Consider the following 16994-nt stretch of genomic DNA (forward strand, 5'->3'; position numbering starts at 1 on the left):
AAGTGGGGTCCTTTGAGTCTATGCCAACAGCACTGTGTCTCGGGCGCTTAAGGTGCAAACCTTAGCAAAAGTGGGATCAAGGAGATAGTCACGCAATTTCACTCAGACCATTTTAGCCACTATAGAAAGATTCTTGAGTACCAAGAGACCTTTTTCCTCATTTTGGCTCTGCTACCTACTGCCCATGTCCTCAGCAGCCCGAAGACACATCCAGCTTCTCTGGGGCTCAGTTTCATTACAAAATGGGGCTTGACAAAGATGACCTTGAAGACCTGTTCTAGCTCTAGCAACTGTGAATTAGTCAAAAGCAATGATTCAGCCAGTTGAGTGCTACCCACCTTGAGTGCTCCCTCTGACACTGATAAAGACTTCATTTCCCATGATTCTTCCAGTCAGCACTGGAAGTCCTGGGATGGCTTTAGACTGGGCAATCAGACTTTGGATGAAAGGTTCTACAACTAGAAAAGCTGGCTTGTCACTGATGTTCCTGGGGGCGGGGCGGGGGTTAACATTCACTGAGAGTGAGGTTGAACCAATCACGCTCTCCTGTCTGCTGAAGATGATTTCAACTCGTCCTAACACAATTACCACACACTCACCATTACACTCAGAGGTCTTGATTCTGTTTCTAGTCTGCCTGTTTTTATCTCGACATACTTCAAGACTATCATATCCATGGTTTATTAGACCATCCCAAGAGACGTGTATCCATTAAATGATTGTGCACAAATAGAAACCCGGTTGCTAACCTACCGAAGCCTCCATATACAGCTAAACTATAATATGTATTTCACTTTCCCTGGGTCTGTTTGGAATGGAAGCTGTGCCAGGTATCGAAGCCACTGCAAGCCAGGTGTAGTATGCTGGTAACACATAGACACAAGAATCAGCCAGTCCTGAATGGTTTTCTGACTCTGACTCTGTGGTATTTGTGTGTACTTCATTAATATGAACCAAGAAGCCTACCTCCTGGGTTGCTATGAGAAACCTAAATTAAATTAGGATTTAAGGAAATCCTAATTTAAGATTGGTTAAGCCATGCATTTGACATCTGACACATAGAAAGAAATTAGTGACTCCTTTTCTCCTTAAACAAATGTCGCCATGACAAAAATAGAAAGATGTGTTTCTGAACCACAGCCAGTCTAAAGACAGAGAGTTCTAGTGGTGCATAGTGCTTTCAGTATGCAGTTCAAAACTAAGAATGTACAAAGAACCCATGGAACAGGATTTTGTGGCAGAATGACTATGGGCAAAATGGGAGGCTTAATACCGAGCTAACCAGTCATGTGGATTTTAACACAATTACTCTGTCTGGACACTGAGAACACAGACAACACCATAAACCAAGGCACACCCAGGAGAAAGTCACTGTACCTGAAGCTGGCAACTTGGACTTTCCTTATTTATGAACAACTCCCAGATGAATGGACTCAGGCGGATGCCTTGGTCTTTGTGGCCCTAGTTAAGTGTCTTTGAGTTAAGTAGGTTCATCTGTAATCCACACAGACAGTATCTGATTTTTGTGGGGAGAAGTCATTGGCACATAGCAGTTTGAGGTTCCAAGAATATCTGTATAGCTATTTTAAAAAATAACTCAAATTGTAAATTCTTTGAACTGGTTAGTTACACAAGTCTGGCAGAAACTAATGTGGTATCTTAGAGCCCGTTTTCTAGAAGGCTGCAGAAGCTTTCAGCTGTCCTAGATCTAGTAATAGCTCTCTCTCTCTCTCTCTCTCTCTCTCTCTCTCTCTCTCTCTCTCTCTCTCTCTCTCTCCTTTGCAGTTTGTGTTCAATCCTGGAACAGCATTCCTTTTTTTTCATTTTTTTTTACCTTTTCTCATTTAAAAAATATTTTTAAGAATGCCATTATAGTTGCCTTAGCTGCTCTGTAAAACCTGGAATTAAAACAAAGCAAGCAATCAGAAATCCAACTCTTTGAGCACACAAACATCAGGTCGAAATAATGGCCTCTATGGAACCATTATTGCCAAAGCACTATAGGTTTTAAACAAGGCACGTGTTGACTCAAAATAAAAAGAGAATGCGTCAGACTTGGGAACCTTGCTTTGATGATGGACAAAGGGAGATGGGTTTGCTTCCTGTTTTCAGTACATCTGGTCCTGGTATCAATCCATTAATGCAGTATTGTCCTGAAACCTGTATTTTCTGTTTCTCTGTATCACTTGAATCAGAGACCAGACACACAAACACAAAAGGGAAACAGATTATTTTTGCTTCACAGAAAAGATTTTGGACATACAGTTTTTGAGGAGATTTATTTGGAACACTGTAGGTACTCAGCAAATGTGTGTTGGATAAATTGTTTCCTTTGAGAGAACTGGCATTGTTCTAGCTACTCAAACTATTTCAGAACTGTTGGACTGGAGCCAACAAACTTCTTGCCATGCAAACATGAGAACCTGAGTTCAATTCCCAGAATCCACACAAAAAGCTAGAAGTGGTGACACAGGCGTAATTCCAGCAGTGGGGAGACCAGAGGATTCCCTCTGGGACTCACTGGCTGAATTGATTAGTTCCAGGTCAGTGAGAGAACCTGGAGAGAGAAAGGGGAGAGGGAGGGAGGGAAGGAGGGAGGGAGGGAGGGAGGGAGGGAGGGAGGGAGGGAGGGAGGGAGGGAGGAAGGAAGGAAGGAAGGAAGGAAGGAAGGAAGGAAGGAAGGAAGGAAGGATAAGGACTTCTATATTCTCCAGTCCACACTTTTCCTGGCTTCTCCCAGTTACTTCTTTTAGTCTGAATTGCAAAGATTTGTTGTGACTAAAATGCTTTTCCCTGAGAGCTTTCCCACCACAAGACTCTGTTTAGTTCTGGCAACAGCTTGGTTCTAAGCTTGGTGCTTAAGTAACTATCAGTAAATTCATCACAGATTTAAGAATATCGTTTACTAATCAAAATAGACCTTAAAGACCCTATCACTCCAGGCGGTGGTGGCACACACCTTTAATTCCAGCACTTGGGAGGCAGAGGCAGGTGAATCTCTGTGAATTCAAGGCCAGCCTGGTCTACAAGAGCTAGTTCCAGGACAGACAGGGTTACACAAAGAAACTTTGTCTTGAAAAATAAAAAACAAAAAAGACTCTAGTCATAATTTCCATGGCCTTTGAGGAGAGAATAGTTCCAGTTTCCTGTAGGAAACAATATCAGACTCAGATTTCACTTTCTTTCCTTTCCTAGGCTACAGTCAGTTGTGCAACAGCTGGCTGCTTTAGAAATTAACATATATATTCTATACTTATACAAATAATTATATATCGGTATATAATTATATAATGTATAATTATATAATAATACAGTATAATTTTATACTTATGTATAATATATATTTTTATACTTATAAACTAGTTTATATGTGTAAGAGCAGTAAAATAAAGAATACCTGAGTCTAAAAATCATCTTTCTTATGTTCATTATTCAAGCAAATATAGGTGAAATAATAACCATTTTCCCACAGACTGACATTCTCAAATTCTCAACAATGTCCTTCTGTTTCCCTTTTCTTCTTTTCCTCCTCTTCCCCTTCTTCCCTCTTTTTCTCCCTTATTTCTTTAAGGATACCTTTATCTGGCTATCTTTTCTTTTCATTTTTTCATCAACATCAAGAAAAAAAGCTAACACCACTGTTTAAATCAACACAGCGGGGGACTGGGGAGGACTTCCGTAATTGCTGCCATTGGTTTAAATTTTTCAGGAACCCTGTTCCATAGGGGATTAAAAATAATACACCCATAATATTCATTACTATCTTTGGTTTAAAAACTAGTGTATTTAAAGTGAAGCAATTTTTAAAAAGTTTCACAACAAAATTAAGAGGACGTTCCAGAGATTTCCCTTATACCCCTTGCCTTCCTCCATCACCTACCTCCTAGGCACAGCCGTGCTGTGCACCATGTCAATCAAGATCCTCTCATCTCTATATAGATCGAGAGTGAAGTTCACTCTTGCCAGACGTTCTATGGGATTGGACAAATGTGAAAACTTAATTGAACATACAAAATGTATTTATTTTGTTATTGTTTATAATAACAAACTTTCTTCCTTCTTATATTCCAAAGATTTTTTCACTCACCGATAAAGAAGAACAAAGGTCAGAGATTTACAACATGTGTCTGTTTTTTGTCATCCTGGGCTGTGTATCCATTTTCACGCAGTTTCTGCAGGTAATTTTATTTTTCATCAAGGAATTTGCCTATTTCCCCCCTTTTTTCCCTCATGTAAAAATCTCATCAAAGGCTCCTTCTTTATGTTTTAGGGTTACACTTTTGCCAAATCTGGGGAGCTCCTTACAAAGAGGCTGCGTAAATTTGGTTTCAAAGCAATGTTAGGACAAGACATTGGCTGGTTTGATGACCTCAGAAATAACCCTGGGGTACTGACAACTAGGCTTGCTACAGATGCCTCCCAAGTTCAGGGGGTAAGTCTTGGGAGTGTCTGCCCATTTTGGATGTTATAACAGAATATCTTAGACGAGGCAATTTGCAAATTATAGACATGTTCTCCTCATAGTTCTGTAGGTTGGAAAGTTTAAGATCAAGGCAGGGCAGGTTACATCTGGTAAATGTATATTTCTCTCATTTGAAGATGGCATCTTCTTGCTCCCTCTTCCTGTGGAAGGTTAAAGGAGCTGGAATTCTGTCATCATTTTCTTTTATTCTTATTTTATTGAACCTGTATGGGAAGACAGATTTTCAGTCCAGTCGTGCCCAAAGGTTCCGACAGTAACACCCTCCAGTGGGAATTAGATTCCAACGTGAATTTTAGAGAAACACATTCAGCTATAGAACAGTAAGATTGTATGTATTACACAGATGTTCTTACCATAGAATATTCTGAGAATTTCCCATGTTTCCTCTGGGGTGAACCTGGTAGGGCTGGGATAAGCCAGAGCCTTGTGACAACAGCTACTGTACAGTGTCCCGTAGGTAGTGCCTAGAACCAGTGTTATGACACACATCAATATGCTAGGATTTGGGATTTAATCTTCTGAGTCTAGCAACAGCTGTTTTCTCAGACGTTTCTAAAACCCAGGGGCTCGAATTTTACCAGGGTCAAGTGCGCCCCCTAGAGGTGGAAGAGGAAGGAAACGGTACGCAGCACTGTCTTCACCTGCTCTCCAGAGTGATGTCCTGAACAGTCTGGGAACAATTCCACTTGGGAAGTGGGGTAAAGAAGAGGTGGTTGCTGTCGAGACTCTCTCAAAGACTTCAAAGGACGATATTTCTGACCCAGGGACCCACGCAGACAAAGCTGTAGTCTCTAGATCCCGCAACCTTGTTAAGAGATATAACACACCTGCGGGTGATCAGCCTGGTCCTTGACAAAGCCAGAGGTTGAGACTAAAGTGATGAGAGCCAAATTTATCTCCAAATCTCTATCAACTTTCTAAGTGAGAAGAAAGAGAGCATGATTGATGGAGCTTGGGATAGAAAAGGGAAGAAAAGAAAAAGAAACAACCCTCCTCGTATTAGGAGTGTTGTGTGTGGTATGCCTCAACTCCATTATAAGAGGTACCTAAAAGCAGACAATTCATACAGAGAGTAGAATAACAATTACCATTGGCTCAGGGCAGGAAGGTGAAGTGATCACTTGATAGGTAAAGATGGAGAGGCTGGAAAGATTGAGTGTGTATGTGATGGCCACACACCACTGTGAGTGCTTTTCGTTTGTTTTTGGTTGGAGAGTTGTTTGTTCGTTTTATCTTCATTTCCCTGCCTTATGTACTTATGAATGTCTCAAAAACTAAATATATTCATATATATTTTATCACAATAAAAAGAATTTACCTTTTGATATAAAATAGCTTTTCACATAATAGTGTCCAGTGAAAGAGACAATCTCTGAGACGGCCTGGTTGCCTTTGATTTGCAGGCTGCTGGCTCTCAAGTTGGGATGATGGTCAACTCCTTCACTAACATCGCAACGGCCATTCTCATCGCCTTCATCTTCAGCTGGAAGCTCAGTCTGCTTGTGCTATGCTTCTTCCCCTTCTTGGCTTTTTCGGGAGCCCTGCAAACAAAGATGCTGACAGGATTCGCATCTCAAGACAAGCAGGCTCTGGAAAAGGCTGGCCAGGTAACCTTATAGACCCATTTTTCCTACTTGTGGCTGAGCAGTTGTCAAGGGAACCATTTAAAATGATAAGTACCGAGAGACACACGTGCCTCTGCCTGAAGGCTATGACAAAAAGGCTTCGGTGCATACACTTGATCAGGCAAGGAGAAGCTTATCTGTTTGGTTTCCTCAGTTATCCCTCCTACGTTTTCTCTGTTCTCACTTGCAGAGGTGAGAAGTTCTATTAAAGCTGCTGCTGCTGTTCTCTTATATTGACGGATTACCCAAGATTTTGTTATCCGCACAGAAAACATGCTTTCAACTTTCACACTTTAGCGTTTGCTAGGCTAGTGGCAAATGTCTTTCTCAAATGCAACCAAGAACTACAGAGTAGAATTCGAGTACCTTCAGGTTTTAGGTATTCTAATTTTTATATTCTAATTAATATCTGAACATAAGAATAAATGAGAGGATGATGGTATAGACATTTGTCAATTGAAAAATAAACACCGTGGCATGGTGACATAGCCAGCAGGGATCCCAGAACTTGGGGATGGAGATCAAAGGATCGGAAGTTCAAGGCTATCCTCAGCTACATAGTAAGTTAGAGTTCAACCTGGGTACTAGATGCTGTCTCAAACAAGAATAACACACTGGAAGTGAAGAAGGGAAGGAGATATGAACCAAGAGATCAATCAATCACATATAACATGCATTTCTTTTGTTTTTTTCTTTTTCTTTTTCTTTTTTTTTGATTCAGGAGCCTGAACATAGGGCACATTAGAACTGAGGCATACCCCAATTCTTCCTTTTATTTACTGTCTTTGTAATTATTTTATTTTATATCTATCATTTGTCTATCTATCTATCTATCTATCTATCTATCTATCTATCTATCTATCTATCTATCTAACCAGGTTGCCCAGATGGCCTTGAATTCACATTGGAGACCAAGCAGATCTTGAACATAGGATCTTCCTACCTTAGCCTCCCAATCATTAGCATTCTGGGCTTTTACTACCAGGTCTGAGTCACACACTCATGCTTCATAAACTCACTCATGACTATGTTCTAGTTGAGACAAGAGAATATGATGCTGTCCAAGTAGACAAGACATTTTAGAAGACAGTGTAGAAAATAGCATCTCTAATAAGGTGTACCCCAGTTTATGTAGAGTGGGCCTCAAACTGTATTTACACACATGCTCACCATGTAGACTGAAGATTAACTTATATTTAACTTTAACCATATTCAGTTAGCTGGTTTTAGAGAGAATGGTTTGCCGGACAGCAACTTTTTAGAAAATAGTCTCTAGTAACTTAAATTTTATCAAGTGCCTGTTTTGTTCCAGAAGACATTCAAAGACAGTGTTAGAGATTTCAAATGAATTAGCGGAGAAATGTTAAAGCATGTCCAGGACAAGCATGAAAGACCTTGTCTCCCCCCCCATACACACACACCGTGAGTAGAGGCAGTGAAGCCCTGCTAGAACCAGGCAGAGTCTAAGTGACAGATGGCCCCATGGTCCAGTTGAGTTGACCCCAGCAACTTCTCTGTGTTACTTTCTGCCATTTGGGAGCAATCTAATCTGTGAACCGGCTGAAATGTTTGGAAAGAGACAGCCCTTCTTTGTGATTCCTCGGACTCTTCCCTTTTCAGATCACCAGCGAAGCCCTTGGCAACATCCGCACCGTTGCGGGGATTGGCGTGGAGAAGAGATTTATTAAAGCGTTTGAAGCTGAGCTGGAAACGTCATACAGAACAGCGGTGAAGAAGGCAGACATCTATGGGCTCTGCTTCGCCTTTTCCCAGGCCGTATCGTATTTCGCCAGCTCTTCTGCCTACAGATACGGAGGTTACCTGATTGCCGAGGAAGGGCTGCACTTCAGCTATGTTTTCAGGTGAGCCGTCTCCAAAATGACCACACGAGATGGACACTCCAGGGGAACGCCTGAGTCTGTCCCTTAACTTCCTTGCTGCCCAGCAAACCATTTCCTCTAAAAGCAGCTGGGTTTGTTCTTTTTCAAAGTTCTACGGGGTGTGAGACACTTCCTCTGGACTTGGCTGCCTCACAGACTTCTCTGTGTGTGTTTGTCTCCAGAAGGCCTTGGTAGCAACTGAGCTTGTTTCCTTTATGAATTATTTTAGGGGCTCATATTCAACAGAAGCAGCATGTCCTACATTGTAAGCATGGTCAAGCCTCTTCATGTTTCATTTACCGAGGGCTCTTTGGCAAAAGAAACTCACACAATGAAGCCTAGGTTTAAGGATTTGAGGCACAAAGCCCATGTTTGGACTGAGGAGTGAAAAAGAGAAGATGATCCCAGACAGATGAATCACCAGATGAATCATTGTAATTAAATTTATGCTTATTAAAGCTGAGGTCCTCAAAGCCTGGAACAAGATGGGCCCAAGGAAAGTTGTAGTTGAACTCTGTTCCTCGCTTGCAAAGACAACTGATTTCTAGGCCCTTCCTCTGAAGAGAGACAGGGAAGGCCAGAGGAGAGGACTTCTGTTCTTCAAGGCAGAGTCTGCTTGCTTCCAGAGGGGAGGGCCTAAGAATGAGGCCTCATCCTTACATGAGGGTGGTAGTGGGGGGTAGTGAGGGCAGAAGCAATCTTAGGTTTGGAGGACATGATCCTCTCACCTGATCCCTTCCTTCCAGAACTTTCCTGCTAGCCCTCTATACCCACATCAACTAGGAACGTCTCTTCTCTAAGCCCTTGCATGTTTAAAGCTGTTAGCCCAGACCAGAAAACAGCAATCCTTGAGTTCTTTCTGCCAGTTCATACGAGCTATGGAACAAATTCTTGGCCAGTATATGAGAATCAAGAGCCTATAGAAAACTTCCAGCTGCTGGTGTTGCTTTAAGAACTAGACAGACATCCTGAAGCATTTCCTAACGTATCCCCAAAGCTTTCATCCTCTTCAGCCTTCTGGGCTCCTGGAGAATGTGGGTTTCCAACCCTGTTGAAACAATCACTGGTTACAAGCCTAGAAGTAAGATACACACTTGCACTCGCTCTAACCTCTCATTCCACCCCGTTTCTACCCTCTGGAAGATGGCACTGATGGGCAACCTTATGGGTTGCTATGCACATCAAGGGCCAGGCAGCAGCATGGTTGTCTCCCAGAACTAATTTAGTCATTTGCTCATTCATTCCTGAAGTCTTTGTTGATATAGTTAGCAGCAGCTGGGACAAACAGAAGGCTACAGACAACTGCATTTCCCTTATCCCACATGAAGCATGCCTTGTATGTGCGGTATAGAATAGGTCCTTCCATTGACCGCACCGCCTCTATCTTTACACAGCTGTCAGAATTCTGGACAGTGGGAAGAAAAGCCAGCTTAATGTGGTCATCAAATTTCTCTCTAAAATAATATTTTTTTCAAAAGTCTCCTACACTCTTCCCCCACCATCAAAAATGTTTTAATGTGGTACATCTAGGATTTGGAGGCCTGAACCCTATCCCAATCAGCCTAACCCTGAACCCTTTTATAGAGAGCATAATTTGAAAACTACGAATCTTTCTAACTCCCACAAGATCAGACATGTCTAAAGTGACTTGCTTAAGCCGTTTGGGGCCAGCACCCAAAACTTTTGCCTCTTAGGCCTTCATAGTGCCCACACCCCACTTCTCAGTTCCTGGGTGTTTGGTTACAGGACAGCCTCTTCAGTGATGATGAGTGCAACAGCTGTTGGAAGAACCTTCTCTTACACCCCAAGTTTTGCCAAAGCTAAAATATCAGCCGCACGCTTTTTTCAGCTGCTAGACCGAAAACCTCCAATTAATGTCTACAGCGGAGCAGGTGAAAAGTGGGTAAGTACTGGACTGGGAGAGGTACGTGTGTGTGTGCGCGCGCGTGCATGTATGTACATACATGTTCATGAGTGTGCATGTGTTTGTATACAGAAAAAGCCACTGAAGATAGTCAGATGAGGTCATTTTGGAGTCTAAATTTTAGCAGCCTGTGTTCATCCATATGCACCCAGAATGGACAAACAAGGGATTTATGAATGTAAAGAAAGGAAATAATTGACATGAAAAATCAGACGTTACTTTGACATTTGAATAAGACAACAATGTGTAATTATGCCGGTCGTTTTCCATCACCACAATTGGGGAAAAAATGTCGTTTTGTAGTGGTATTCACCTGCTTGCTTGTTTTGAAGCAGAACCTCCCTATGTAGCCCAGGCTGGCCTCCAGCGAACTCATGCTTTTCCTGTCTCAACTTCCTGAGTTCTGGGATTACTGCTGTGTACCGCAATCCAGACTAGAATGTCACCCACTGAGTTGCTGTTTCATAATGCATAATTCCATACCATTGTGTACATTTAGGTACATCCTCTGTGTTCTCGGCTCCAGCAGGAACACATGTAATTCTGGTCCTCTCATTCACAGGACAACTTCCAAGGGAAGATTGAGTTTATTGACTGCAAATTTACATATCCTTCTCGACCAGATACCCAAGTTCTGAATGGTCTCTCGGTGTCTGTGGATCCAGGGCAGACACTGGCTTTTGTTGGAAGCAGCGGCTGTGGCAAGAGCACCAGCATTCAGCTATTGGAGCGGTTCTATGACCCTGATCAGGGGAAGGTGGTAGGTGGTGCCAATGCCCCTAACAATTTTGCAAAACAAATCTGCCCCCAGGTGGTCTCCAACGCTGCGCCTTGCCAGATTAGTTTGTCTTTCCCCTTAGCCCTGTGGATATTTTCATTTCCTTCGTTGGCTGGTTGACTTGATTCTGTTCCACAGCTTCTAACGGCATATTCTTCCCAGTTCCAGATGATCTGTTGACCAGTAAGGGAAGAAAACGGTACACAATGCAAAACTCAAGATGAGCATATTTGAGAGGCCTCTGTTTCCCTTTAATGGAGCAGAAAGGGCAGACTAATCAGCAAACTAATGGCTGGGGATGGAAAAAAATGGGGTAACAAGGAACACAGTGATAAGAAAGCGAGACAAGGGAGCAAGCATGAAAAACTTGAAAGAATCCTGGCCCAAAAAGCTTAAGCCTAACTTATTGATAAACTCACACTGACAAAGCCCTGGCATAGACGGTTGAAACATCGCTGAGCTGCTTTATTCCTTATTCTAAGTGTTTCTTTCTCTCTTTTCCTCCCCCTTTCTTCTCAGGTAATATATTCACCAGACTTTACAACCAAATAAAAAAGATTTTTCGTAAAAAGTCACATTCCTCTTTGTGTGCTCAGGGACAACTTTCTTCACCATTTCATCTCCTACTCATTATTGCTGCCGTGTCTCTAAATGCTCCGATTTCTGTTTCATGAATTAACTAGCTTAGACTTTCTGCTGATTCTTTTTTAACTTTTCTCCAACACACCCCAGTATTTTAAAAAAAATGCGCTTCTGATCTTCCTAGATAGTGTGATCTTCACTGCAACAGGAGCAGGCAGTATCCTGAAGAGAAATACCGAGAGAAAGATGAGGTTCTCTCGCATAGAGCAAAGAAACCAGTAGCTATTAGCAGAATCCGAAGGGATGGAAATAAGGAGCAGGAATTGATCCCTTGTGGCCCATGACCCTTGCTGTTATTGATTTTAGATGTAAAGATTTTAATTTTTTTTAGATATTTATTTATTATGGATACAATATTCTGTCTGTGTGCATGCCCGCACACCAGAAGAGGGCACCAGATCTCATTACAGGTGGTTGTGAGCCACCATGTGGTTGCCGGGAATTGAACTCAGGACCTTTGGAAGAGCAGGCAATGCTCTTAACCACTGAGCCATCTCTCCAGCCCAAGATTTTAATTTATTTGCAAGTATTTGGTGGCTGATGAACTTGGAAAGTGCATTGCCCTGATCTCTAAAAGGGAAAGGGCTCCGTTTTCCAAAATGTCGTCTCTGTCATGTCTGTTGTCCAGGTAGATGTGAACTACTGCAGCCTGACTTCGCCATGTTTGATCTTTCAAACTTAACATGTATACAAAGTATGTTTTGTTGCAGGGAGCGAATTTGTTGAAGGAGGGGCTGCTTGTTTGTTCCCGGCCACTTAGCTCTGAAATAGTCACACAGAAACTGTATTAATTAAATCACTGCTTGGCCCATTAGCTCTAGCTTTTTATTGGCTAACTCTCACATCTTAATTTAACCCATCTCCATTAATCTGTGCATCTCCACAAGGTTGTGGCCTACCAACTAAGTTTCAGCACATCTGTCTCTAGCGGCAGCTCTACGGCTTCTCTCTGACTCCGCCTTGTTCATCCCAACATTCAGTTCAGTTTTCCCCTCCTAGCTCTGTTCCCCTATAGCTCGGTTATAGGCCCAAAGCAGTTCCTTTATAAACCAATGGTATTCACAGCATACAGAGGGGAATTCCACATCAATGTTTCTCTTTTGCATACACTGAATTTCCTGCTCACTGGAAGGAAGCAATCATTTTATGATTTCTTGCATTTAAGAAGCGCAGTATATTTTGTAAGTTCATTATAAAATGCATCTATGAATACCGTAAGCAGGAAAATACTGCTTTAATCATTTTTTTTAAAAAAATCTTCTTTGCTTTTAGAGAAGCTACCAAACACAAGTACCGTATGTTCAATATTTAATTAAGCATCTACGCTATGTCCCGTACTATGGGAGATTCTTTAGGAACATGGACCAGAACTTCTGTTTCCTAACACATATACAGCAGCTAGCAAAAAGCTCAATTCTGACTAAATATTAAGTTGTGCTTTTCAGAAATAGGTACAATGGGAAATACCTCAGGCCGAGTAAGGACTAACTCTTACTGAGGGCTGCTGCATTCAGCTTTTTCTTTTTAAATAGTGTTTCCCTTTTCCATTGCTTAGAAATGATCTAAATTATATCCTGCTCACATTATTTGAAATAATCTCTCTTTTTTTTTTTTTTTTTTTTTTTTTGCCTGAAATCATACAGTCAAATGTTTCACAATTCATGTTAGATTTCCTACACCTTTGGGATGCAATCTTTGGAATCTTACGTGAACCAGCTTAAACAGCATGTGTTTTGTGGCTGAACTTCCCTGACTTCTGGGCTGTGGGTTCCTAGGAGACAGACGCTGTGTCCTCACACAACACCCAGAGGCTGTTCATGTGGTGCCTCCTGGGGGATGATTCCATATGTGATTGTGGCTCAGTGAACAATTACATTTTCACCCAGACTTATTATCTCATCTGTCCAGGGAATAATGTCAATAAAGCCAAGGACACGGGCTTGATCTTCACGTCATCTAATAGCATCTGTCTATCCCTCTTCCTGACCCCTCTCCCCTACAGAAGGCTCACAGAGCCTCAGAATAGAAAGAAGTAGGCATATCTGAACAGACTAGGCTATGCCAAACTATAAGGAGAATTTTTTTCTTAACTAAATGCTTTCCTAAGATCCTTTCTCATTTATATACTACCTGTGGAGGTAGAGTTTATAAAAACAACACCAAAACAACAGATTAATCAGTGTCAACTTTGAAGGCCTTTCCGTCAGAAACAAGTTCCAGAAGCCACAGGCAATGAGATTTATTCCCCCGGGCCCCTAGGGATGCTCACACTGAAGCGGAACAAATGCACTACCCAGAACCTAACTCCATCGTAGGAAGTCCCTCACTGCTGGCATGCTAAAACTTCCTGTCCTTCGTTGCCATCTCTTTTGACAGATGATAGACGGTCATGACAGCAAAAACGTGAACATCCAGTTCCTCCGTTCCAACATTGGAATTGTTTCCCAGGAGCCAGTGTTGTTCGACTGTAGCATCCTGGAAAACATCAAGTATGGGGACAACACCAGAGACATCTCCATGGAAAGAGTCATAGCTGCCGCAAAGCAGGCTCAGCTGCACGACTTCGTCATGTCACTCCCGGAGGTAGGCACAGAGCTGTGGGGAGGCAGATTACCCAGAAAGTAGCAGGGTTGTGGATCGAGTCGAGGTTCAAAGGCAACACAACTTATTTCCCAGTGTCTTATATCGTCTTCATCTTTTAAGCAAAGCAAATAGCTTCCATTTCCCAACCACATGTTAGGAAGTATTATACTGTCAAACAAAATGCATGCTGTAGAATTTGTTGCATATAAAACAATGTGGCCTTGTAGAAAGAAATACAGAGGTTTAACGTAGGTTTGAAGGTAAGCTTTCTCATTTACTCCCTGAGCGTGTGAATTTGGGATGCCTACCTATCCAATCTCAGCTGTAAAATGCAAAGAACGCCCAAAATAGGAAAATGAGGGCATAGAGGTCAAAGGGTAGGGAAATGACTTACTGGTAAAGCTCATAGCCAGGATTACACAGTGAGACCTTGCCACTATCTAGAAGAGGAAGAGGAGGAGGAGCTATAGTAACAACAGTCCCCAGTACAAACTGAATACCTGTATGAGTGTTAACTATTTTTAACTTAGCCTTGCTGGGCATCTAGCTAGACATTTTCTTTCCTAATTTCATAGAAAAAATGCACAGCAAATATGCGTGCTAGATACTAACACTGTATTTTGCAGGTGAGTTTTGCAGGCTCAAAGATATTTAAACAAGTTGTTGATGTTCACGAAGCTAGTAAGCAAGAGAGTATAACTTCAAACCAGGGTTTGTGTCCCAGAATATTCTCTCCAGGGAAGGAGTCAAACAGAAGGCCTTTAAAGGCATCTCTACCCTTGGGATTAGCCTATCTTGCAAAGCTCTTTGGACGAACGTCTAGAAACCAGAGAATCTCAAACCAAGGAAGATCTCTTATGTGGAATCTTAGCTGGACATAAGAAGAGAACAAAAGCAGAATAAAGAAATGCAGAAAACTGGAATTACAGCCCTCATTTTTCAGCCCAAGCTTCATATAATTAATATTTCTAACTAGATTTGATATATTTTATTGCTTTTAATCACTATTTCTAAGTTCAAGAAGGAAAAAGAAAAAAATTTAAACTCACAGAAGACCCATTGCTGTGGGCTCCAAACAGCACAGGAGCAAAGACTGTGTTCTCTAGTTTTTAAACCTGCTATGGTTTTTTTTCTTTCTAGAAATATGAAACTAATGTTGGAAGCCAGGGCTCTCAACTCTCTCGAGGAGAGAAACAACGCATTGCTATTGCTCGGGCCATTGTACGAGATCCTAAAATCTTGCTACTAGATGAAGCCACATCAGCCCTAGACACAGAAAGTGAGAAGGTATGTGTTAGTTTTCTTTTTTAAAAACATTTTTTATTTTAATTTTTTTTTACTCATTTTATATACCAACCAGTTTCTCCTTTCTTCCCCTTCTCCTGCTTCCCTCCACCTTCCCCAATCCATCTCCCATGGGAAGTCAACAAGCCCCTCCCCTCTGCTTCAAGGCTGAGCAAGGCATCCCACCATAGGGAATGGGGTCCAAAAAGTCAGCTCATGCATCAGGGATGGATCCTGGTCCCCTCACACAGACCAAGCTACACAACTGTAGCCCAGGTGCAGAGAGCCTAGTTGGGCCCATGCAGGCTCCTCAGCTGTCGGTCTGGAGTTTGTGAGCTTCCGGGAGCTCAGGTCAGCTGTCTGTGGGTTTCCCTGTCATGAGCTTGACCTCCCTTGCTCGTATAATCCCTCCTCGTGTTGAGTTTCTAAGCTCTTAGGTTATTAGAGGTGTCTTTGCTGGAAGATTTGTGCATATAAAATAACATTTTCGGTTGCCTTATTTGTTTGTAGTAGAAAATGACAATGTTTTTCTTTGGACGCAGAAGATAGTAATCTACAAATAGCAATCTAACAGGGCTACTGCCGCTAAAAAGAAATTCACTTTGAAATAATTGTTCTTATAGGTACTTGAGGTTAAATGGCATTTTTCAAAGGCCAAGAATTTTCTTACATATATTAAAACATATCTTACATATATTAGGTCATTTGTGAAACTTAACATGTTTTATAGTTTTTAAATTATGTGGCAGAGTAAGTAACCGATACACAGCACCTAAAAGGAGGTGATAGCCATGGCCAGTTTCCATAGTAGAACGTGTAGCCGAGAAAAGATCAACTGTGAAGTTCAGAGTTTATGATCTATGGCTTTAAAATCGAGATTCCCACTTTGGAGCACGCTAAAATGTCCTCAGAGAAGGGAGTATCAGAAACCATTAACTACTCCCCTGCTCTGCTCTTTGGTTTTATCCTTGTAAATTGGACATTCCGGTATTGTGAAATTGCATGGTGACATTGTGTTTAGCTCATGCTTGCTTCCCTGCCTGAACTTTCTCTAGTGTGTGGGCTGCAATTTAAATAAAGCTGTATGTACAGCCATTTGCTTAATCTCCTTTAGTGCTCAGGCTTTGGGGTGACCCCTGGGCACAGAGCTGTTGCTCAGGTGGTGTTTGAAATGGACCCTCACAGGAGTGAGGCTGGGAACAATCCCATGTCTTTCCACTGATCCCCCATCTTCTTTCTGTAGACCGTGCAGATTGCCCTGGACAAAGCCAGAGAAGGTCGGACCTGTATTGTCATTGCCCACCGCTTGTCTACCATCCAGAACTCAGATATCATTGCTGTCATGTCCCAAGGGGTGGTGATTGAAAAGGGGACCCATGAAGAACTGATGGCCCAGAAGGGAGCATACTACAAGCTGGTCAGCACGGGAGCCCCCCTCAGTTGACCCTACTCAAGACTTTCACCCGCAAGTCCAGGAAGGCTGCAGGTTGTTGTACCGATAGAGAGCATCGTTAATGTTTTACAGATATCACCATTCGCTGGGACCCAAGCTAATTTTGAGTGACTTTCAGTGTAATAATTCAGTTTGAAATGTCTGTGTAGAAAAGAGAGAACCCAGGGTCAGAGTGAGTGAAAAGCCAGGGTCAGGCAGCTGCTTTGCCTACTGCCCAGGACTGTCCTGAGTGGGAGGTGATTGCTGAGGCGGGATGGCTGAGGCGGGATCATTGGGAGGGCCTGGAGTCTGCCTCTTGCACTTGTGAGAGCTCCTTGTACACCAAGCCTGCTGTGTACTCCA

At 42.2% G+C, this 16994-nt stretch overlaps 1 protein-coding gene across 2 annotated transcripts in view; it reads left to right on the forward strand.

Annotated features, from left to right (window-relative positions):
• Abcb11 (ATP binding cassette subfamily B member 11) overlaps positions 1-16643 on the forward strand; it is a 64497-nt gene extending 47854 nt beyond the window's left edge. For both annotated transcript variants that reach the window (XM_057755400.1, XM_057755401.1), the window contains exons 19-27: positions 4074-4178; positions 4271-4432; positions 5887-6090; positions 7729-7970; positions 9735-9891; positions 10475-10672; positions 13709-13915; positions 15056-15202; positions 16443-16643. In XM_057755400.1, the coding sequence (XP_057611383.1) occupies positions 4074-4178; positions 4271-4432; positions 5887-6090; positions 7729-7970; positions 9735-9891; positions 10475-10672; positions 13709-13915; positions 15056-15202; positions 16443-16643 (1623 nt within the window). The remainder of the gene's footprint in view (positions 1-4073; positions 4179-4270; positions 4433-5886; positions 6091-7728; positions 7971-9734; positions 9892-10474; positions 10673-13708; positions 13916-15055; positions 15203-16442) is intronic.
• The last annotated feature ends 351 nt before the right edge of the window (positions 16644-16994 follow it).

Source organism: Chionomys nivalis, chromosome 22 (genome assembly GCF_950005125.1).
Source record: "Chionomys nivalis chromosome 22, mChiNiv1.1, whole genome shotgun sequence".
NCBI lineage: Eukaryota > Metazoa > Chordata > Mammalia > Rodentia > Cricetidae > Chionomys > Chionomys nivalis.